The following is a 24712-nucleotide window of genomic DNA, read 5'->3' as shown; positions in this document are numbered from 1 at the left end:
CGAAAGGTCATCTCTACTGTCCACTGTGTGTCCTACAAGTTAGAAAATGACTTTGTGGACTGGAATGGTTTGCCTGGTGATAACTCATGCTACCCCTAGAGCCATATTCTCAATTATGTGCAGTTGTTTGCTGTCTATCTTCAGTGCTTGGATTCATCAGGTTAGGAGGGAGAATAGCTTAGGGATACTGCACCAATAGGGGAAACCCACTTGATTTTGCTATGGGCAGTTCCTCTATAATGTATGCCCTGACGGGTGGGGAAATGTTCGTTAACTTTGCTGTCCCCTCCCCATCGTAAAGATGTAATTATGGGGCTACTGGCACTGGGACTTCCCACAATCAAATTTAAGGCGCTTCACAACGTAATGGCGCTTAAACCTTTTCTCTACCAAATTTTTACCTAGAAATTGGCCAACTGTAGAGACCTGACAACTCTCAGAGAGTTCAGTTTATTCGGTGTTCTGAATGGCATGAAATCATGAAATCTCAATGAGGGATTTCCTTTAGAAGGTAGAATTCCTGGCTTTAGCATAGGCCAATAGTCTCCCTGTTAGATCTCCTAACACTGGTAAAGTGTATACTGTATCTATATCTATATTGTGTAAAGCACAACCCTGCTCCCTTGGTAGGCATGGTGTTGCACTGCTACTTGTACACAGTACAGTATATTATACAGTACGTTTTTGCACTGTAAGCACTGTATAGCATTGTTATTCATGCAGCTGTATGGAAGTGTCTTAATAGCTGTATGGTTCATTAAAGGGGTTGTCTCATCATGGACAATGGGGGCATATCGCTAGGATATGCCCCCATTGTCTTATAGGTGCAGGTCCCACTGCTGGGACCCGTATCTATATCGAGAACTGAGCCCCGCAAGTCAAGGAGGGCGCATGCACAGCCACCCTCCATTCATTTTCTATGGGGCCGACGAAAATAGCCGAGCGCAGGCTCTCCTATTTCCGTCAGCCCCATAGAAATGATTGGGACCGGGGGGCTCCCATTCACTTCTATGGGGAGCCGGCTTGGTGGTGGCCGGACCGGAGTCCTCCAGCCACCACCTTGAGGGGCTCCGTTCTCAATATAGGTCCTAGCGATATGCCCACATTGTCTTTGATGAGACAACCATTTTAAGGTCCCTTTTCACTGCTCAGTTGAGCAGACCATTGTCTGGAAGGAAGCGTTCAAGCACCTTCTCATCAGTCAAGGAGACCTCTGCATTTACATATAGTGATCTCCTCCACAGTATGGGGGGTAGTGATCACTAATGCCATCGCTCATTCCCATGCGAAATCATTGTTTGCCGGCAGCAAAGGCTGCTTAGATGGCCAAATCTGCTGCCGGAAAACAATGATTTAGGTGACTGCACGGAAGATCCAATTACCCAATGACCAAACCGGGTCAGCACCTTTACACAGGCAAATTATCGCTAACGAGTGTTCATTCAAATGCTTGTTAGCAATAATTTGCCCGATGTTTGGGCACTGTAGAACTACATGGCCTCTGTACAGGCTCTACAAAGCATTGAATGCTTACGCATACAGTCCATACACACAGAATCTGATGCACCATATGTCATGTACCATATCCCTGTATGAAATGAGATATATATGGAAGTAAAGCAGAATCCCTCTGCTGGAGGTCTACTACAGCTCCATACAATAAGATCTACATAGAAATATTTTGTTTCGTTTAGTTGGCATTGTATTTGTTTTAAAGAGGTTGTCCCGTCTTGCCGTTTCCAAGCTATGCCATTCCCGGAACTCGGGAATTAGAAAAAGCGCATAATTTGCTGTGCTTTACTCTTTGCGTAGTTGCCGCAAAGTGAGTTGCAGAAACAGCAGAGCGCCGGCCACTCGGCCATTTGCGTAATCCCACCTCTCTTGGGCATTGCTTAGTCCCATTTTGGCCATGAATACTGCAAGCTAGAACAACCCCTTTAACTCATCTTTTTTGTTAGTCTAGTATTTAGGCTAGGTTCACGTCTGTGGTGCTGTTCTGTCCACCAGAATGGTGGATATCATAACAGAAACCCCACACGCTCATTATAATCAATAGTCCATTGGACACCAATGGTGTTGTCCTCTGCCAGATGCGGCTCTTCTACTTTTTTTTCCTGTTTTTCTGTTCCTACATTGAAACAGTAAGGTAAAAAAATGTGCTGCTGATGTGAAGCTAGCCTCGTTGTATTATTTGTCGTTGTTTTCGTTGTTTTATTTATATGAATTGCCTGATTTTGTATTTTGGTCATTTGTATTGCAGTAATTTTTTTTTATTTTTTTTTATATATCTCATTGCTATGTTTTGTGTTGTTTTATTCATATTAATTTGTTTTGTTAATTCCTATTACAGTTTTTTTTATTATCGTGCATGTTATAACAGTTATATTATTATTTGTTGTAGTCTTTTGCAAATTATTATATTGAGTTTTTTATTTAGTAACCATTCACTTGTAAGACTATGATCCAGTAAGTCTTCTTCAGTGTAGCTCAAGTGTCACATACACATGGCATGAAAAATTCCCAATCAGCCAGCAGTTCTATTTTGAGTCCCCCTCCTTTTCTTAGCAGGCCGCCCCTCTTCTCCACTAGTTCTGCACTGCTCTGAGAAGAAGCCATTGAGCAGAGCTGCGATTGGGGTTTATTTTTGGAACAGCTGGGATGCAATAGCCTTGTTAGGTCTGTTCTAGCATTCACTCATCTGCAGCCCTCACACACTGTGAGCCTGGGACTTTGCCCTGCTCCTGCCTGGGCAGAAAGAGGGACCTTTGCTGCTAAAGGGGAGGGCAGGTTCATATCCAGGACCACCAGGATGATATCATGATCAATAAGAGCCAAATAATGCATGGATATGGACGGACTGCAGGGCAATTTAACCCTTTCCAAACTTTGACACAACTCAGGCTGAAGATAACCAAACAGATTTCTCACCTCTACATTGTGAGAACTAGCACAAGATTTCCAGCTACTATCCTGTACAAGGCTTATTAAAACCCCTGTGCTGTACTTATGAGGAGATTATTTTAAATCTCATGCCATCCACAGTTATATATTATTTAGATTCACCTTAATATAATATTGAAATTTCTTTTTTTTTCCGTTTAACCCTACTGATTCTATATTTTTTTTTTGGGGAAGCAGAAGATACAATGAGTGGTGGTCGCTTTGACTTTGACGATGGAGGAGCTTACTGTGGTGGGTGGGAAGGTGGGAAAGCCCATGGTCACGGAATCTGCACAGGGCCGAAAGGCCAGGGCGAATACTCTGGCTCTTGGAATTATGGATTCGAAGTGGTAGGAATCTACACCTGGCCCAGTGGTAATACCTATGAAGGATATTGGTCGCAAGGAAAAAGACACGGCTTAGGAATTGAAACCAAAGGACACTGGGTGTACAAGGGTGAATGGACTCACGGATTTAAAGGAAGGTATGGAGTCCGTCAGAGTATGACCAGTGGAGCCAAGTATGAAGGAACATGGCAGAGTGGACTACAAGATGGATATGGTACTGAAACATATGCGGATGGAGGTAAGCTACGGTGTATTTCTGTATTAAAAATGAGTAACCTGTGCAAGATGGGAGAGAGGGTCTACAGATTCCAGTATGTCACTCCAGAAACATATACGCTAATTATCCCAACCTTCCCATTGAATGTTTTATGCATGCTAATATATAGTAAGGGACTAAGCAGAAGAGAACAAAACCTCTATGCTACAGGTAGAGATGTACAGATGGTTAAATATACAGCTCATAGTTCGCAGAAGCTGGACAAGTTCTCATTATCTATTCAAGCTTGGAAAGTAAGAACATGAATTTATGTTAAAGGGAGTGTTCTTTTGGTTCCACTTTGACCTCTGATGCATAATATGAATGGAGACTCAAACATTGGTAATACGTGACCAAAAAGCTAAAGTATCCACTGACCATCAGACTTGGGAATGTTCATTTACTTCAATATGTCACCATATAATAATCAAAACTTAACATTTTTGACAACTGAACTAGATAACTTGTACTTTTCCAGCACTTGGCTTAATTGTCTCTGTGCATTCAATGATAGTTATGCAGTTCTGTGTACTCTATAGGAATTCCCAAGCATTGGGCATGACTGCAGTGAGAACTGTTTGACAAGCAATCTGTGGTTCTCCATTTGTTGTCAAACTACAACTACCAGCATGCCCTGACAGCCACACACTATGAGATCATGCTGGGAATTGTAATTCACAACAGCTGAATAGCTCCAGGTTGAAGACTAGACTGTATTCCAAAAACTTTTATGATCTATGATGGGTCCATGCCTCAAAATTACCAGAGTTCAGAATAAACTGCAATTGATCATGACTTGCTCTCTAGTACCATGACTTGCTGTTCAGGTTTTGGAGCTGCACATGCTCAGTGTTCATACAGATAGAAGTCCTGCTTGTACTGGAGCCATACAAGCAGAAGACATTTGTGATTATCTCCAGATAGTGGTGATTGCTTGTGTAGTGGTGGATAGAGTTTAGCGAACACCTGGATGTTCGGGTTCGAGAAGTTCGGCCGAACTTCCTGGAAATGTTCGGGTTCGGGATCCGAACCCGACCCGAACTTCGTCCCGAACCCGAACCCCATTGAAGTCAATGGGGACCTGAACTTTTCGGCACTAAAAAGGCTGTAAAACAGCCCAGTAAAGGGCTAGAGGGCTGCAAAAGGCAGCAAAATGTAGTTAAATCCCCTGCAAACAAATGTGGATAGGGAAATGAATAAAAATAAAAATAAAATAAATAAAAATTAACCAATATCAATTGGAGAGAGGTCCCATAGCAGAGAATCTGGCTTCATGTCACCCACCACTGGAACAGGCCACTGTCAGATATTTAGAACCCAGCACCCAGACAGAGGAGAGAGGTCCCATAACAGAGATTCAGGCTTCATGTCAGCAGAGAATCATGCTTCACGTCACCCAAAACTGGAACAGTCCATTGTCATATATTTAGGCCCCGGCACCCAGACAGAGGAGAGAGGTCCCATAACAGAGATTCAGGCTTCATGTCATAGCAGAGAATCATGCTTCACGTCACCCAAAACTGGAACAGTCCATTGTCAGATATTTAGGCCCCGGCACCAAGACAGAGGAGAGAGGTCCCATAACAGAGATTCAGGCTTCATGTCAGCAGAGAATCAGTCTTCATGTCATAGCAGAGAATCAGGCTTCACGTCAGCCAAAACTGGAACAGTCCATTGTCATATATTTAGGCCCCAGCACCCAGACAGAGGAGAGAGGTCCCATAACAGAGATTCAGGCTTCATGTCATAGCAGAGAATCATACTTCACGTCACCCAAAACTGGAACAGTCCATTGTCAGATATTTAGGCCCAGCACCCAGGCAGAGGAGAGAGGTCCCGTAACAGAGATTCAGGCTTCATGTCATAGCAGAGAATCATACTTCACGTCACCCAAAACTGGAACAGTCCATTGTCAGATATTTAGGCCCCGGCACCCAGAGAGAGGAGAGAGGTCCCATAACAGAGATTCAGGCTTCATGTCAGCAGAGAATCAGTCTTCATGTCATAGCAGAGAATCAGGCTTCACGTCACCCAAAACTGGAACAGTCCATTGTCAGATATTTAGGCCCCGGCACCCAGATAGAGGAGAGAGGTCCCATAGCAGAGATTCAGGCTTCATGTCAGCAGAGATTCAGGCTTCATGTCAGCAGAGATTCAGGCTTCATGTCAGCAGAGAATCAGGCTTCATGTCATAGCAGAGAATCAGGCTTCACGTCATAGCAGAGAATCAGGCTTCACGTCACCCAAAACTGGAACAGTCCATTGTCAGATATTTAGGCCCCGGCACCCAGACAGAGGAGAGAGGTCCCATAGCAGAGAGTCAGGCTTCATGTCATAGCAGAGAATCAGGCTTCACATCACCCAAAACTGTAACAGTCCATTGTCAGATATTTAGGCCCCGGCACCCAGACAGAGGAGAGGGTACTGCTATTTTGGCAATTGTATTTCACCCCTCAATAAAATAGCAAGCACAGCCAAGCCCCTGATGTAGGATATAGCAAAAAAAATAACCACACTATTGATGGTTAAATGCACTTGGTGACAGCTTGACCCTGATTTAGGATATAGCCAAAAAATAACCACACTATTGATGGTTAAATGTACTTGGTGGCAGCTTGTGCTGGCGCACCACAAGTCACAAAATGGCCGCCGATCACCCCAGAAACAAGTGACTGAAAAACGCTCAGGGCAGCCTAAAAACAGTGAGCAATTAAATAGCAGCAGTTCAATGATCCACAGCTGTAGATCGATCACTGAATTAAGTGTTTTGGAGGAGTTAATCACTGCCTAATCTCGCCCTAACAGTCGCAGCTGCAACCTCTCCCTACACTGATCAGAGCAGAGTTACGTGCGGCGCTTAAATAGAGGCTGGGTCACATGCTGCACTGGCCAATCACAGCCATGCCAATAGTAGGCATGGCTGTGACGGCCTCTTGGGGCAAGTAGTATGACGCTTGTTGATTGGCTGCTCTGCAGTCTTTCAAAAAGCGCCAAGAAAGCGACGAACACCGAACCCGAACCAGGACTTTTACGAAAATGTTTGGGCTCGGGTCCGTGTCACGGACACCCCAAAATTCGGTACGAACCCGAACTATACAGTTCGGGTTCGCTCATCCCTACTGGTGGACCCAACATACTGGAGAGACAATGGTTGGTACTTTATGGTATACCTATTTGTGTTCTTCAGTTAGTCCTAATAAATCCTCAATATTTAGATGGCAAATGAAACAGAAATTCCAGTTAGAAGCAGCCAAAGTCAGTATGAGGTGGTGTGGAGCTTAGAGCTACACTAGGACCTTTGATATCCATTTACTTTAAAAAAAAAGGATAGCAAACTAGTTTTAGAACAGCATAGAAAATCAGTTATGGTTGGTAAGACTTCTGATCCTCTTCAAACCCTCAAAGCTTTAACCATCATCTGGAAGGATCAGGCTCAACGCATGGAGATTCTTGAAGATATGTATTAATCTTATAATGCAAGTGAGCTATATGTCATGTGCAACGTTGGTCGTCTTCTCATTGAGACAAATATGTTGACATTATTGTGACGATCCATAAACTGGAATTCACACTGGTTCCTAAAACGAAGGGTGTACAGTCAGATTTCTGCATCTATGAATACAGCTGACTGTGCTTACATTGAAATCTATGGAATGGTAATTCATCATTGGCTCCCCTCATGTACATTTTCAAGTAAGACCTATTGAAGCTTAAGGGGAATGCTGATACCACCCCAGGTCAATGATGGGGGTCTTGGATTTCAAACTTGATGCAAACACTTTCCTTCTTCCAGAAGGTCTACATCAGGCACATTGTGTAGTTCAATATTGCTGATCACTAATGGTACGTTGTTGACGCTTCTAATTGCAAACTACTGTACTTGTAACCCAATGTTATTACACCGGTAACCCTGTCTGATCACATTTCAACACATGCTGGTGCCAATTGGCAAGACGGGCCCTTTCAAACAGGTACTTACTGTTGTCCCACATCATGTCTGAGGACACAGACCCAACCTTCATGCAGGAGATGTACTGTAACTTGAAGCTCCAGGTTCTTGATGCAAAAAATACGGTCCCCGCCACTAAAACATCACATCATATTTACTTATATGGCAGAGTGGCCACGTCAAGCACCAGGGCCAGGGTGGGCCTGGAACTTCGGCATTCACTATACTGTAGCTATAGCTCTGCTTCAAGCAGGCCATTTGATTAGTCTCGATGTGCTCCCATTGAGATTCCCAGCATAAGTCAAGTAGTAGTTGCTAGACAACCGAAGAGCTACAAGTTCAGGCCTCTGCTCTAAAATATACAGTATATACAGAGATATACAGCTGATTTAATGAATATGTTATAATGAAGTGAATATGACCCATCCTTTATACATAGAACATATTTCCCATTAGCTTTACAGTCAGTCAACAGAACTATCATATCACTGCTCTGACTATTTAACAGATCAGTTGATCCGAAATTCGCTGGTTCAGCATTATAAATTGAGTGGCCAGTAGGATATAATTTCTACTGCTATGTGTTACAGTATGGAGTGTAGGAACATGATATGTCTGGAGTACTAAGCTTAGTTCTCACACCTTATATTTATAATGTGTAATATTAAATGTATGGAGTATGGTCATCTGCTACTTCTTCATGGACATGATAACCACAGTGAAGTATGTTCGTGTCTGATGGACTTTTGACCTGAGCTAAATTTGGGACAATGGCCCTAGTGTATAATAGAAAAATTCTCTATACAATTGTGGTCAGCCCCAGAGCTGAGGAATAAGTGGCGCGTTATTTTTGAATAAAGGATGCTTGAAATATATGGAGGAGGAATGAAGGCGAGATTGTTCTCTGAGCTCACACTGATTGGCTACAAGCTGTGAATGTCTCATTGTGTATGAACGTGTTTCAGGATTACTTGAGATATGGGAGAGTTGTTATTATCATTAATAGTAATTGGAACTATCATTATTATGCAGTAGTCATTCAACATTTCAGTCTACACAACTTCTACTACTCCTATACTACTACTGCTCCTGTATTACTTCTGCTACTACCATCCCCACTACTATTACTACCACCACTACTTCTATACTTCTACTGTTCCTGTATTACTACTGCTTCTATTACCCCACTACTATTACTACTACCACTACTCCTGTACTTCTACTGTTCCTGTATTACCACTGCTACTACCATCCCCACTACTATTGCTACCACCACTACTCCTATACTACTACTGCCACCACCATTTCTACTATACTACTGCTACCATCAAACCTAATACTACTACTACCACCACCACTACTCCTATACTACTACTGCCACCACTACTCCTATGCTACTACTGCTCCTGTATTACAACTGCTACTACCACCACCACTACTCCTATACTACTACTGCTCCTGTATAACTACTGCTACCACCATCCTCACTACTACTACTACCACTACTACTACCACCACTACTCCTATACTACTACTGCTACCACTACTACTCCTGTATTACCACTGCTACTACCATCCTCACTACTACTACTACCACCACTACTCCTATACTACTACTGCTCTTGTATTACCACTGCTACTAACATCCCCACTGCTACTCCTGCCTCCACTACTCCTATACTACTACTGCTACCACCATTACTACTATACTACTACTGCTACCATCAAACCTACTACTACTACCACCACTACTCCTATACTACTACTGCTCCTGTATTACCACTGCTACCACCATCCTCACTACTACTCCTACACTACTACTCCTATACTACTACTGCTCCTGTATTACCACTGCTACTACCACCCCCACTGCTCCTATCACCATCACTACTCATGTCATGGATGGAATAATAATTAGATTATTGTTCAAATAAGGTAAAGCCATCTTTTTTTAATGATGTTTGATGGGTCACACTATGTGGATGCACAGCCATGCTCAGGATCCTCATAGGAAACAGGGTAACGTGTCCTTAATTACTACATAACATGTTAGATCAATGCAGCTCTAGCTATGGGCTTCTGTGACTTCAAGGCGTTCTCCCTAAAAGAATTTCTCCCTAAAAGTCCAGACAAACTAACCATAGCCACTTATCATAGCTAGCCAATGGAATCTGACATGTAAGTTCTTGAGCATGTAATAGCTATTTCAGAGGTAAAAGAGGTTAAAATTTCTATTTTCGTCTTTTTGTCTTCAGGCACATACCAGGGTCAGTTTGCAAATGGAATCAGAGAGGGCTATGGCATGCGTCAAAGTGTGCCGTATGGAATGGCTGCAGTTGTTCGAAATCCTTTGCGCACCTCCCTAACGTCGCTTCGTAGTGAGCACAGCAATGGAACACTGGCCCAACACGACGCCATGTCGATGTCAGCTTCTCCAGATAACATAGTGTCTCCAACTATCACAAGAGGTGGCTTTGCCCTTTCACTCTATGCAGATGCTGAAGCTCTCAAGGAGCAAAAGAAAGGCATTTTCAGAAGAGGTTCCCTACTAGGTAGGCTAAGGAAATCTGATTCTAAGACATCACTTTCATCTCAAAGAAGTAAACTAAGCTTCTTGAAGAGCGTTAGTGGTATGAGCTCTGGAGCTAGTGATGCCACATCTACTGTTAGTTTTGGTGACGGGACTGAACCAGAAGAATTTCCACTAGTTGAAGCTGACATTGACGCCACCACCACTGAGCTCTACATGGGTGAATGGAAGAAAGACAAGAGATCTGGTTTTGGAATCAGTGAGCGTTCCAGCGGGCTGAAGTATGAAGGAGAATGGTTGGACAACCTGAGACATGGCTACGGTTGTACCACCTTTACAGATGGCACAAAGGAGGAAGGAAAGTATAGAAACAACGTCTTCATTAAAGGAATGAAGAAGAGAGTTATCCCCCTAAAGAGTGCGAAGATCAGGCAGAAAGTAGACAGAAGTATAGAAGGAGCACAGAGAGCAGCTGCCATAGCACGACAGAAATCTGATATTGCTGCATCCAGGTAAGATATGGAAGAAAATACAACTTTTTTTGTTTATATTCGTTTTGGAAATAGAAAATAAAACCAGAAATTTAAAGTGTGATCTACTTTGAATATGTACCCCAATACATTGATTTACCCTTATGATTGTTAACCAAGCATTCTTTAGAGCAGGGGTGCACAACCTTTTTCTGGTTGTTGACCACATTGTCAGCTTGAACCAATTTCAAGGGCTGAAAATAAACTTAAAGGGGTATTACCAACTAAAATACTGTATATATGGCATATTGAACATACAGTATACATCATAAATGTCTAGATACACTTATAGTACTTCCATTTAATGGGCCCCCAGGAAGCAGGTTGTGCACCCCTGCTTTAGGGCCACCATTGTTTTGATCCACCATGCTCACACATGATTATCACAGTCCTGCCTCTATTATTAGGATTTACACTATTAGCATGAATAGTGACATGATCGTGTTTCAGTCTTATCCAATATATTTAAAGTGTGATCTACCTAAATATGTACCCCAGATAGATTGGTTTACCCATATGATTGTTAACCCTTGGTTGAACTCAGGGCTGGCCTTAGGTGTTCAGGCGCCCTGTGCGAGCTAATCTTTTGTCGTCCAGCGTTCACCTAAACATACACAAAGAGGAAAACAATCTTTGGAACAAACATTTTTTTTTTATTACACATAATTTAAGTGCAAGTGCAAACAAGTACAATCATACCTAGTGTCACCCATAGCCAGTCTCCTGCCCCCTTAATCATACCCAGTGTCACCCAGAGCCAGTCCCTGCCCCCCTTAATCATACCCTGTCACCTTTACCCAGTCCCCTGCCCTTCTTAATAATACCCAGTGTCACCCTTACCCAGTCCCCTGCCCCCTCAATTAGACCCTTCCCCCCTTAAATTAAGGGTGACAGACACTGGGTATGATTAAGGGCCTTATAATGTGCCAGTAAAAAGGGACCCCCAATAATGTGCCAGTAAGTGTCCCCATAGATGCCCCCCTCCCCCCATGTGCCAGTATCAAGTGCCTCTCTCCTTCCCCCCACATGTCCCAGTATCATAGTTCCATCTCGCCCCCCCCAAAGTGCCAGTATCATAGTGCCAAACCCACCCATGTGCCAGTATCAAGTGCCTCTCTCCTCTCTACCCCATGTCCCAGTATCATAGTGCCATCTCCCCCCACAAAAGTGCCAGTATCAAGTGCCTCTCCCCCCCATGTCCCAGTATCATAGTGCCACACCCCCCCAAAGTGCCAGTATCAAGTGCCTCTCTCCTTACCACCCCCTATGTGCCAGTATCATAGTGCCAACCCCCCATGTGCCAGTTTCAAGTGCCAAACCCCCCCATGTGCCAGTATCAAGTGCCTCTCTACTCTCCCCCATGTGCCAGTATCATAGTGCCATCTCCCCCCAAAAGTGCCAGTATTAAGTGCCTCTCTACCCCCCATGTCCCAGTATCATAGTGCCATCTCCCCCCCCAAAAGTGCCAGTATCAAGTGCCTCTCCCCCCCATGTGCCAGTATCATAGTGCCATCTCCCCCCAATGTGCCAGTATCAAGTGCCTCTCTCCTCCCCCCATGTGCCAGTATCATAGTGCCAACCTCCCCCATGTACCAGTATCAAGTGCCTCTCTCCTTCCCCTCCATGTGCCAGTATCATAGTGCCAAACCTCCCCCATGTGCCAGTATCATAGTGCCAACCCCCATGTGCCAGTATCAAGTGCCTCTTCCCCCCATGTCCCAGTATCATAGTGCCACCCCACCAAAGATCCAGTATCAAGTGCCTCTTTCCTTACCACCCCCTATGTGCCAGTATCATAGTGCCAACCCCCCATGTGCCAGTATCAAGTGCCAAACCACCTATGTGCCAGTATCAAGTGCCTCTCTCCTTCCCACCCCCCATGTGCCAGTATCATAGTGCCAAACCTCCCCCATGTGCCAGTATCATAGTGCCAACCCCCATGTGCCAGCATCAAGTGCCTCTCTCCTTCCCCCCATGTGCCAGTATCAGGTGCCAACCCCCCTCCCCTATGTGCCAGTATGCAGTGCCTCCCGCTCCCCCCATGTGGCAGTAACAGTTGGGTTTAAAAAACAACAAAAAACAACAACTTCTACTTACCTCCATGTCAGCGATGCGATGTAGCCTCTTCCAGCCTGTGTCCCGCACTGTATGTCCATATATGGAGTCAGTGCTTGTGTATTCTAATTTAGCCTGTATTTCAGAAAAGTTTCTGCTGGGACTCAAACCCACGACCTTCTGTATCAGAGGCAAGGCGCTTAACCACACAGCTATAAGAGCTGCATGACCACTGACTGAAAAAATATGAGACTTCTACTGTAGACTCGTTTATAGCTTTGATAGCTATTGTACATCCATACACATGACAGCTGCCCCAGCGCACTCAGCCTGCTATATCTCTATATATGATAGCTGCCCCAGCACACCCAGCTCTGCTACATCTATACACATGAAAGCTGCCCCAGCACACTCAGCTCTGCTATAGCACTATCTATCTATCTACTGTATAGTAATACTTAGAGCTATATAGATATAGCAGAGCTGAGTGTGCAGGGGCAGCTATCATGTGTATAGATGTAGCAGAGCTAGGTGTGCTGGGGCAGCTGTCATATATAGAGATATAGTAGAGCTGAGTGTGCTGGGGCAGCTGTCATGTGTATTAGATGTCGCAGGCTGGGTGTGCTGGGGCAGCTATCATATATAGAGATATAGCAGGGCTGAGTGTGCTGGGGCAGCTGTCATATAGAGATATAGGAGTGCTGGGTGTGTTCGGGCAGCTGTCGTGTATAAATGTACACTGGCTATAACAGAGTCTACAGTAGAAGTCTCTTATAGCTGTGTGGGTAAGTGCTTTGCCTCTGATACAGAAGGTTGTGGGGTCAAATCCCAGCAGACACATCTCTCCCTCTCCTGGGGACGGCAATACAGATGACTATGTGTTGGATTTGAATTTCGTAAATGAGAAGCGTGTAAGTTGTGACACAGGCAGGGTGTCTATAAAGTAGTAAGGGTGCTGCTGGGAGGTGAGATTAGGCCGCTGCTGTCCTGCATGTTGCCATGGCGCCCTGTGCGGCCGCACAACTTGCACACCTGAAAGGCCGACCCTAGTTGAACTTGATGGACTAATGTATTTTTTCAACCGTATTAACCATGTACGTAACTATGTAACCAAGCATTCTTGTGCTCCACCATGCTCACATGTGGTTGTCACGGCCCTGCCTCTGTTATTAATATTTCTGAATAGTAACAAGATCAAGTTTAAGTCTTGTCCAATATATACATAATTAAAAGACCCCAGTGGCATACTGGGTCGCCTTGGCTCCACCGCAGGAGTTAAGACTATGGTGTCCACCGTCCATCTATACAGAACATAACTGTACATGTTGTTTGCATCTTTAATTGCATTGTAACCTTTAAGCCTCATTCACACAGTCAGTGTTTGGTCAGTGATTTCCATTTCTCTAAACAGAGAACAGGAGCAGATCTTTCCCTTGTATCTTATCTCTGTAAAGGCTCCAATCCTGGTTTTGGCTCACAATCACTGATGGGAAAACACTGACCAAACACTGACTGTGAGAATGAGGCTTTACTGCTCTCAATGTGCACTTGTGACATATTATCTACAGGCGAAACTTGAAAAATTTGAATATCATGCAAAGTTCATTTATTTCAGTAATGCAACTTAAAGGGAACCTGTCACCAGTTTTATGGTGTCCTAACTAAGGGCAACATAAATAAGTGACTGATTCTCTTAGCGAAATGCTGGGTCACTTTCTTTAATTGTCCCAGTCAATCTGCAAACATCTTGTATTGAAAAGCTCCAGCTGATAATGATGAGTCCTGAATATTTATGAGCTCCTGACTCTCCCCGCCCACCTGCTGCTGATTGACAGATATTTTCCATATGAATCAGCAGCAGGTGGGCAGGGGAGTGGCTATAGCTGTTAATTAAATAAACGCTGGACTCAATGAAATCACGCTGGACTCAAATCAGCTCATTAGCATGCGGCATCTTTGTGTGTATATTATGAGGTAACCATCTGTCACACCAGTAAGTGAATACATCTAAGGCACTTTTTAGTAGTTAATGATTGTATATAATTAGTTAGATTATAATCAAATATCCACATGACAGGTTCCCTTTAAAGGTGAACCTTATATGAGATAGACTTATTACATGCAAAGCGAGATATTTCAAGCCTTTATTTGTTATAATTTGGATGATTATAGCTTATAGCTTATGAAACCCCAAAGTCACAATCTCAGGTCCCCTTTGCTCAGGGGGTATGGATTAATTAGCTGACTAGAGTGTGACACTTTGAGCCTAGAATATAGAACCTTTTCACAATATTGTAATTTTAAGTTGCATTAATGTAACTCCTTTTAAGTTGCATTACTGAAATAAATGAACTTTTGCACAATATTCAGATTTTTTGAGTTTGACCTGTATAAGGTCTAATAGGTTATTTGTGAATCATCCCATAAAAAGAGACCATAGTGACAAGTGATTGACTCCATTGGCAATCACTCAATTGGGTTGTATTAGGATGGACCCTATTATTGTATTAGAACCTGAGCCCACCATCTCCCAGACACACACATACCTATAAGTATGTTTTTAGAGTGTGGGAGGAAACCAAAGTAACCAGAGGAAACCCTTAAAGGAGTTCTGCACTTTGTTTAAACTGATGATCTATCCTCAGCTGTTTGAGAAGGCAGCGGCACTCCAGCAGCGCCGCGGCCTTCTCACTGTTTACCGCAGGCCCAGTGACGTCACGACTAGTGTCACTGGCCTGGGCGGGGCTAAGCTCCATTCAAGTGAACAGAGCTTAGCCGCGTCCAGGCAAGTTATACTAGCCGTGACGTCACTGGGCCTACGGTAAACAGTGAGAGGGCCGCGGCACTGCTGGAGCGCCGCTGCCTTCTCAAACAGCTGATTGGCGGGGGTCCCGGGTGTCGGACCCCCGCCGATCAGATGCTAATGATCTATCCAGAGGATAGATCTTCAGTTTAAACAAAGTGCAGAACCCCTTTAAACTGAACCTCCATAAAAATGTGCATTAGGTCCTAGATTTGAAGCCACCAAAATGAGATCTATCACCACTGGTTAGAGCTTAGTACAGCAGGGAGTATCCTGATTACCTGGAATTCAACGTGGCAACATCTATGAGAAATTTATAAGTAATGAAAGAAATCCTCCAATGTTTTTGTCTCCTACATTTACAAAGGAAATTGCCCACATGATAGTCCAGATGTTTAGCTGGTCTGACATATGGAGAAGTAAAACATAGCAAATGGTGCAGGAATAAAGGAATCCTGGATTATCACAGATTCCTCCCAAGCCCAAGGAATACCCAATAATGAAGAAAATCCAAAAGACCAGCATTATGCTGGTCCCATGGATTGCCAGACCATTGGAATATGAAAATAACATGCTGCTGCAAAGATGAAGTTAATAAGGTAAGTAACTGTATAATGGCGCCACATAAACTTTGAGTTGTATGGAGCCAACACCAGTATTTGGGTCCTACTGTATCTTCATATACTTCTGACTGCATATGGAGCCATTCAGAGTTGTGTTTTCTGTCGAACTCAATGGCATGCTCCACCAAATGCTGTATTACTCTATATAATATATCTATTGTACGTGGTTGGCAATTGAACTCTCTATGGTGGCATGATGGTTGCCTATGGATCTATTATACAGAACCATAGGGACTCCATGTGCCACCATACCTTTTCTGCAATGTAAAGGTGAGTAGTAAGTCCTAATGCCTAAGGGGTCTGCAAGACCCATCTGATGCTCAAGTAGTGTACATGGCACCAGGCAGGTTAGACGTTTGGCACTTGGGTCCAGAAGCTTCAAGTTACACATATGGCTGTGTTCATGTGCTCTTAGTCTGGAAAGCGTAAAAAGAAAAAAAACAGGTGGACACTCAAGATCCTCTTGAAAATCAAAGTAATTGGAGATCAGGAAGTCTATGTGTAGAATGTGGCTGCTGGTTAAGTGGACACTTAGTATAAAGACGTTGATGGATGTGGATAGTGAAGACTTCCATAAAGCTGACAAAAAAGCATAATACTCATTAAAAGGGGATTGCTGAGCATCATTTCTTCTAAAAAAGGATACATGCACACGACAGTTGTGTGTTTTGGGGTCCGCAAATAGCGGATTCTCAAAACACGGATGGCGTCCGTGTGCATTCCGCAATTTGCGGAACGGCACGGACAGCCTTTAATATAACTGCCAGGTTATATTTTTTTTTGTGGACCACGGAACGGAGCAACGGCTGCGGACAGCGGCTGCGGTTTGAATGTGGACCAAAACAACGACCATGTGCATGAGGCCAAACAGTGCTAAATCGGTCCACACATGTTGTGCCTTGGGTTGTAATTCAGACCCATTCACTTTAATGGTGCTGAGCTGCTATACCAGACATAACCAATGGACAGGTGTGGTGCTGTTTCTGGAAGAAAGCAGCCGTATCCTTCTGTTTCTGGACAATGCTTGAAATAAAGGACATTTATGCGTGTGTTCCTCAGGATGACTTGGTGGTATGTATGGTGGTATGTAAGGACATTTGTGGAGGATGTATTAGGTCAGGCACAAGTGAATACATTTATTTTAACTTCAGAGAAGTTTCCTTAGTGGGAATATTTGGCTGCAACACTTGTTCCACAGTAAGAACAAAACAGAGTGTTTCACTGGGTGATGAAGAACAGATCACGCTTGCTCCTTGTTAAAGCGACTCTAGCTCTTTATTCTTCAGAATGGGGTTGACATATATATATATATATATATATATATATATATATATCCTATAGCATCTTATATTATAGGGCAATGATTATCTCCTACATAAGTAGCCTCTATCCCGTAGCTCTCCAGTTTTTGCAGATCTACAACTCTCAACATGCCTGTGACATCAGGGCATGTTGAGAATTGTAGTTTTGCAACATCTGGAGAGCTAGAGGTTGAGAACCAACATATAGGATTACATTTCCTTTATATGTGTATACATTGTTGATTAATTGAGACGTGGAACTTCAGTGGGCAGTGGGCAGATATGGATTTCTGGAGACATAGAGGTTACGACTTCGACTCTCGATGGTAGGATGGTAGAAGGAAATCAGTACACACAAAAAAAATCCCTAAAAGTTACTATTAGTACAGTTATCCAGAATAGGGCATCTTTGGCTCTCTAAGGAGCATCTCAGTGGCAGTCAGTTAAGGCCGTATCTCTGTGGCAGGCCCTCTAGGGGTCATCTTTGTGGCAGGTGCGCTGTGGGCAATCTGTCAGGAATTCTGTTGGCATCTAGAAACATTGTATGAGCTCATCGTTGGCTTCAACTTTGTAGGTATGTCTTTGGAAGGGTCCCTAGTGGACATCACTGTAGCAAACACTCCGGGGAGCAATTCTTTGGCAAACACTTTGGGGGTAACTTGGTGGCAGGCAATCTAGGAGGTACACATGTGTTAGACACAAAAAGGGGGATCTCTGGGTCAGACATCTCTGGGGTCATCTTCACGGCAGTCGCCCTGGCAGTGTGTGGCAGGCATTCTGGTGGCATCTGGTAGCATTTGGGTACATCTGTGACTTGCTCTGGGGGAAATCTTTGTCACAGGTAATCTGGGGTACCCACTAATGTATTATAATGGCTCTGACTTGGAAGCTATCTCCAATAATAAGAAAGGAGAAGCTCGTGTGTAAAAATACTCTTTTTAGGGATGATGCTAATAATGTCCAAAATTAGGCTAAGGATTTTCCATTTTCATATGGAATTTTTCCATTGCTTGCTGTGTAATATTTAGCAGTGTGGGAAAGTCCTTAATGCAACTCTACTTCAGAATTAAAGGGGTTATCTGAGATGAGAAAAGTTCTTACTTGAATAGAGCTGATCTGCAATATAGGGCATGCACAATAGTGGTGATGTTCCTGGAAACAAACAGAACCTTTATTTCTTATCATGGGAAACCCTTTAAGCACACTTCTTCTCCTTCTAGCAGACATTAGTGCCTCTTCCCTCTCTCCAGATTCCCTGTAAATGTTCGGAAACCACCTCAGTCACAACAAATCAATCTAGTGTAAGTCAGGGAGGAGGGGGATGCAGCTGCAGTATCCCACTCAGTGCTTCAGTAAAACAACATGAGGGGTAGATGAGACGGAGTGCAGTAGGGGAAGCCACCTGATTGCCTTATAGCACACAAAGCACCTGTAATAATCGGCCAATTCAGAATGTGTGCAAAGAAAAAAAATAAACAGGGTTGAAAAAGAGGGCTGAAATCTGCATGCTCCACACATTTCCAGGCGAACTATGCTTAATACCCATCTAAAGGTGCAAAAGGAGGTATTATGATTTTTGTAATGATAGGCATGCATAAAAAAGGAATGGACGTCCCCTTTAAAGGGGTATTCCCATCTCAGACAATGTGGGCATATCACTACGATATACCCTCATTGTCTGATAGATGCGGATCCCGCCTCTGGCCTTGAAAGTCACGTTGGTCGCACAGCGCATGCGCGGCTGCCCTTCATTCATTTCTACGGAGCCCTTCGAAAATAGCTTGGCTATTTCCGTCGGCTGCATAGAAATGAATGGGAGTGGTGGCCGCACAAGCTGCGGTGCGTCCTCCTTGACTTTCAAGGCTCCGTTTACCAGATAGGTGCAGGTCCCATAGGTGGGACCTGCATCTATCAGACAATGGGGGCATATCCTAGCAATATGCCCCCATTGACTAAAATGACACAACCCCGTAAAGGATTATTCATGATCTAAGGCTAGTTTCACACTAGTGGTAAATTTTTCTGGCAGGCTGTTTCGGCAGAGGACAACCTGCTAAAAGACATTGTATCCGCCATAGCTGGATAGTAACTGACCCCGCCGGAGCCCTTTGGCTATAGTGGGACTTGGCGGGGGTTCCGCCTGTTCCTGGCATTAATGCTGGGATTAGATTTGACAAAAAATGCTGTTTGCAGCGGTATACGTCTGGTTGAATCCTGTCACTAATGTTGGAAACAGGCTGGATCCCTGCTGAGTCCCATTATAGTCAATGGGGACTGGCGGTGCTCCTGCCTTTTCAAGCTATGCCGTATGCAATGTCTTCTGTCAGGCTGGTCCTCTGACAGAAGAATTTACCATTAGTGTGAAACTAGCCGTATAAAAAGCAATAGTGCAAATGATGTAACACAGCATGGCAGTCCAATAATTCAAAAATACCCGTTTAACTAGACTGACGTAAGCAAGGGCACATATCTGCTTTTATAATATTTCTTTTGGCCTAGCCATGTGCCCCAGTGATAGGATGCCGCCAGTGCTCTAAACATTGACACTTGATGAATTGATGATTTCTGGCTGCACAAGCTTCTGTATCAAGTGTCACAAACAGATCCATTTGCTCTTAAAATAGCTGCTGCCTGTGTCAGTTTGACTCCTGGCTTCTTTTTGTCAAGCTCTTTTGCACTTTGTAGAAAGATTTGTGAAGTGTCGGCGGCCATTTCTTAGTGAAGAAATGTCTTTAGTAGCCAAAGAGACCATGTAGTGTACCATGATGATGAGACTCTCTCAATACTATATAACTAAAGTTTAGGTGGTTGGTATGCCAAAATAAAAAGTGTAGGGGGCATAACTGTGGGAGGGCATGATGGCCATGGGTGCGTTTGAGGACACATAAAGGCGTATTGAAGTGATGAACCTTATCTGTGGGGGGATGCTACCCCATGAACAGGGTCAATAATATTCGGAGTCAAGGAGGCTCATACTACTCTTTCCTGCTACCATGTCAATGGTAGAAGAACTACCAAGAGCCAGGTCCTCCTATACTGTACATGTGATGGTAGAAGGGGCAGGGAGTTTAATTTTACAATCTTTAGCCTAAGGGTCCATTCAAACAACAGTATATTTGTGTCTGCATCCGGACCCCTTAATTTCAAAAGATGCGGGCAGCACACCACGTACTTCCTTCCAGATTCTGCCATATTTGAAGGGAAAATAACACTGCATACTGTACTATTTTTCCCTTCAGAATGAAAGACACCTTGGTAGAACCTAAGGGAGCCCGCTGTAAGTTGGTAAGGCCTAGAGAGTAGGGATGAGCGAACTCGAACTGTATAGTTCGGGTTCGTACCGAATTTTGGGGTGTCCGTGACACGGACCCGAACATTTTCGTAAAAGTCCGGGTTCGGGTTCGGTGTTCGTCGCTTTCTTCGCGCTTTTGTGACGCTTTCTTGGCGCTTTTTGAAAGGCTGCAAAGCAGCCAATCAACAAGCGTCATACTACTTGCCCCAAGAGGCCATCACAGCCATGCCTACTATTGGCATGGCTGTGATTGGCCAGAGCACCATGTGACCCAGCCTCTATTTAAGCTGGAGTCACATAGCGCCGCCCGTCACTCTGCTCTGATTAGCGTAGGGAGAGGTTGCGGCTGCGACAGTAGGGCGAGATTAGGCAGATTAACTCCTCCAAAGGACTTGATTAACTGATCGATCTGCAGCTGTGGATCATTGAGCTGCTGATCCTCAATTGCTCACTGTTTTTAGGCTGCACAGACCGTTTGTCAGTCACATTTTTCTGGGGTGATCGGCGGCCATTTTGTGTCTTGTGGTGCGCCAGCACAAGCTGCGACCAAGTGCATTTAACCCTCAATGGTGTGGTTGTTTTTTGGCTAAAGCCTACATCAGGGTGAAGCTGTCACACCAAGTGCATTTAACCAGCAATAGTCTGTTCATTTTTTGGCCATATACAAAATCAGGGGCAAGCTGCGCCTGTCACCAAGTGCATTTAACCCTCAATGGTGTGGTTGTTTTTTGGCTAAAGCCTACATCAGGGTGAAGCTGTCACACCAAGTGCATTTAACCAGCAATAGTCTGTTCATTTTTTGGCCATATACTAAATCAGGGGCAAGCTGCGCCTGTCACCAAGTGCATTTAACCCTCAATGGTGTGGTTGTTTTTTGGCTAAAGCCTACATCAGGGTGAAGCTGTCACACCAAGTGCATTTAACCAGCAATAGTCTGTTTATTTTTTGGCCATATCCCAGTCTAATTCTGTCACTAAATCCATACCGGTCACCCAGCGCCTAAATACTAGGCCTCAAATTTATATCCAGCTAAATCTGTCCCTAGTGCTGTAGCTGGGCGAGTTATTTAGTGTCCGTTCAAGCACATTTCTTGTTCTGGGTTGAAATACAATTCCCAATTTAGCAATTTCATAATTTAGTGGTTTCTGCTATATCAGAGCTATTTGAAATCTATCCCTAAAAGGGTATATAATATTCAAGGTGCACATTGGGTCATTCAGAATAACTTCACACACACCCGCTACTGTGTATTTCCAAGTCTAATTCTGGCACTAAACCCATACCTGTCACCCAGCGCCTAAATACTAGGCCTCAAATTTATATCCCGCTAAATCTGTCCTTAGTGCTGTAGCTGGGCGAGTTATTTAGTGTCCGTTCAAGCACATTTCTTGTTCTGGGTTGAAATACAATTCCCAATTTAGCAATTTCATAATTTAGTGGTTTCTGCTATATCAGAGCTATTTGAAATCTATCCCTAAAAGGGTATATAATATTCAAGGTGCACATTGGGTCATTCAGAATAACTTCACACACACCCGCTACTGTGTATTTCCAAGTCTAATTCTGGCACTAAACCCATACCTGTCACCCAGCGCCTAAATACTAGGCCTCAAATTTATATCCCGCTAAATCTGTCCTTAGTGCTGTAGCTGGGCGAGTTATTTAGTGTCCGTTCAAGCACATTTCTTGTTCTGGGTTGAAATACAATTCCCAATTTAGCAATTTCATAATTTAGTGGTTTCTGCTATATCAGAGCTATTTGAAATCTATCCCTAAAAGGGTATATAATATTCAAGGTGCACATTGGGTCATTCAGAATAACTTCACACACACCCGCTACTGTGTATTTCCAAGTCTAATTCTGGCACTAAACCCATACCTGTCACCCAGCGCCTAAATACTAGGCCTCAAATTTATATCCCGCTAAATCTGTCCTTAGTGCTGTAGCTGGGCGAGTTATTTAGTGTCCGTTCAAGCACATTTCTTGTTCTGGGTTGAAATACAATTCCCAATTTAGCAATTTCATAATTTAGTGGTTTCTGCTATATCAGAGCTATTTGAAATCTATCCCTAAAAGGGTATATAATATTCAAGGTGCACATTGGGTCATTCAGAATAACTTCACACACACCCGCTACTGTGTATTTCCAAGTCTAATTCTGGCACTAAACCCATACCTGTCACCCAGCGCCTAAATACTAGGCCTCAAATTTATATCCCGCTAAATCTGTCCTTAGTGCTGTAGCTGGGCGAGTTATTTAGTGTCCATTCAAGCACATTTCTTGTTCTGGGTTGAAATACAATTCCCAATTTAGCAATTTCATAATTTAGTGGTTTCTGCTATATCAGAGCTATTTGAAATCTATCCCTAAAAGGGTATATAATATTCAAGGTGCACATTGGGTCATTCAGAATAACTTCACACACACCCGCTACTGTGTATTTCCAAGTCTAATTCTGGCACTAAACCCATACCTGTCACCCAGCGCCTAAATACTAGGCCTCAAATTTATATCCCGCTGAATTTGAATACAATACATTGGGCCAAATAATATATTTGTTGTTGTGGTGAACCATAACAATGAGAAAAACATCTAGTAAGGGACGCGGACGTGGACATGGTCGTGGTGGTGTTAGTGGACCCTCTGGTGCTGGGAGAGGACGTGGCCGTTCTGCCACATCCACACGTCCTAGTGTACCAACTACCTCAGGTCCCAGTAGCCGCCAGAATTTACAGCGATATATGGTGGGGCCCAATGCCGTTCTAAGGATGGTAAGGCCTGAGCAGGTACAGGCATTAGTCAATTGGGTGGCCGACAGTGGATCCAGCACGTTCACATTATCTCCCACCCAGTCTTCTGCAGAAAGCGCACAGATGGCGCCTGAAAACCAACCCCATCAGTCTGTCACATCACCCCCATGCATACCAGGGAAACTGTCTCAGCCTCAAGTTATGCAGCAGTCTCTTATGCTGTTTGAAGACTCCGCTGGCAGGGTTTCCCAAGGGCATCCACCTAGCCCTTCCCCAGCGGTGAAAGACATAGAATGCACTGACGCACAACCACTTATGTTTCCTGATCCAGCATGTCTCTGATGATGACGAAACACAGGTGCCAACTGCTGCGTCTTTCTGCAGTGTGCAGACTGAACAGGAGGTCAGGGATCAAGACTGGGTGGAAGACGATGCAGGGGACGATGAGGTCCTAGACCCCACATGGAATGAAGGTCGTGCCACTGACTTTCACAGTTCGGAGGAAGAGGCAGTGGTGAGACCGAGCCAACAGCGTAGCAAAAGAGGGAGCAGTGGGCAAAAGCAGAACACCCGCCGCCAAGAGACTCCGCCTGCTACTGACCGCCGCCATCTGGGACCGAGCACCCCAAAGGCAGCTTCAAGGAGTTCCCTGGCATGGCACTTCTTCAAACAATGTGCTGACGACAAGACCCGAGTGGTTTGCACGCTGTGCCATCAGAGCCTGAAGCGAGGCATTAACGTTCTGAACCTGAGCACAACCTGCATGACCAGGCACCTGCATGCAAAGCATGAACTGCAGTGGAGTAAACACCTTAAAACCAAGGAAGTCACTCAGGCTCCCCCTGCTACCTCTTCTGCTGCTGCCGCCTCGGCCTATTCTGCTGCTGCCGCCTCGGCCTCTTCCTCCGCCTCTGGAGGAACGTTGGCACCTGCCGCCCAGCAAACAGGGGATGTACCACCAACACCACCACCACCACCTCCGTCACCAAGCGTCTCAACCATGTCACACGCCAGCGTTCAGCTCTCCATCTCACAAACATTTGATAGAAAGCGTAAATTCCCACCTAGCCACCCTCGATCCCTGGCCCTGAATGCCAGCATTTCTAAACTACTGGCCTATGAAATGCTGTCATTTAGGCTGGTGGACACAGACAGCTTCAAACAGCTCATGTCGCTTGCTGTCCCACAGTATGTTGTTCCCAGCCGGCACTACTTCTCCAAGAGAGCCGTGCCTTCCCTGCACAACCAAGTATCCGATAAAATCAAGTGTGCACTGCGCAACGCCATCTGTGGCAAGGTCCACCTAACCACAGATACGTGGACCAGTAAGCACG

The 24712-nt window shown here is 44.4% G+C and overlaps 1 protein-coding gene across 1 annotated transcript in view; it reads left to right on the top strand.

Moving 5' to 3' along the window:
- Window positions 1-2624: 2624 nt before the first annotated feature.
- JPH2 (junctophilin 2) overlaps window positions 2625-24712 on the top strand; it is a 100579-nt gene continuing 78491 nt past the window's right edge. The window contains exons 1-2 of the mRNA XM_044297358.1: window positions 2625-3525; window positions 9748-10534. Coding sequence (XP_044153293.1) covers window positions 3147-3525; window positions 9748-10534 — 1166 coding nt within the window. The 5' untranslated portion in view covers window positions 2625-3146. The remainder of the gene's footprint in view (window positions 3526-9747; window positions 10535-24712) is intronic.

The sequence above is a fragment of the Bufo gargarizans genome, chromosome 6, assembly GCF_014858855.1.
Source record: "Bufo gargarizans isolate SCDJY-AF-19 chromosome 6, ASM1485885v1, whole genome shotgun sequence".
In the NCBI taxonomy this organism is placed as follows: Eukaryota; Metazoa; Chordata; class Amphibia; order Anura; family Bufonidae; genus Bufo; species Bufo gargarizans.
Note: the sequence above shows the minus strand (reverse complement) of the source record. Positions and strands in the feature narration are given on the sequence as shown.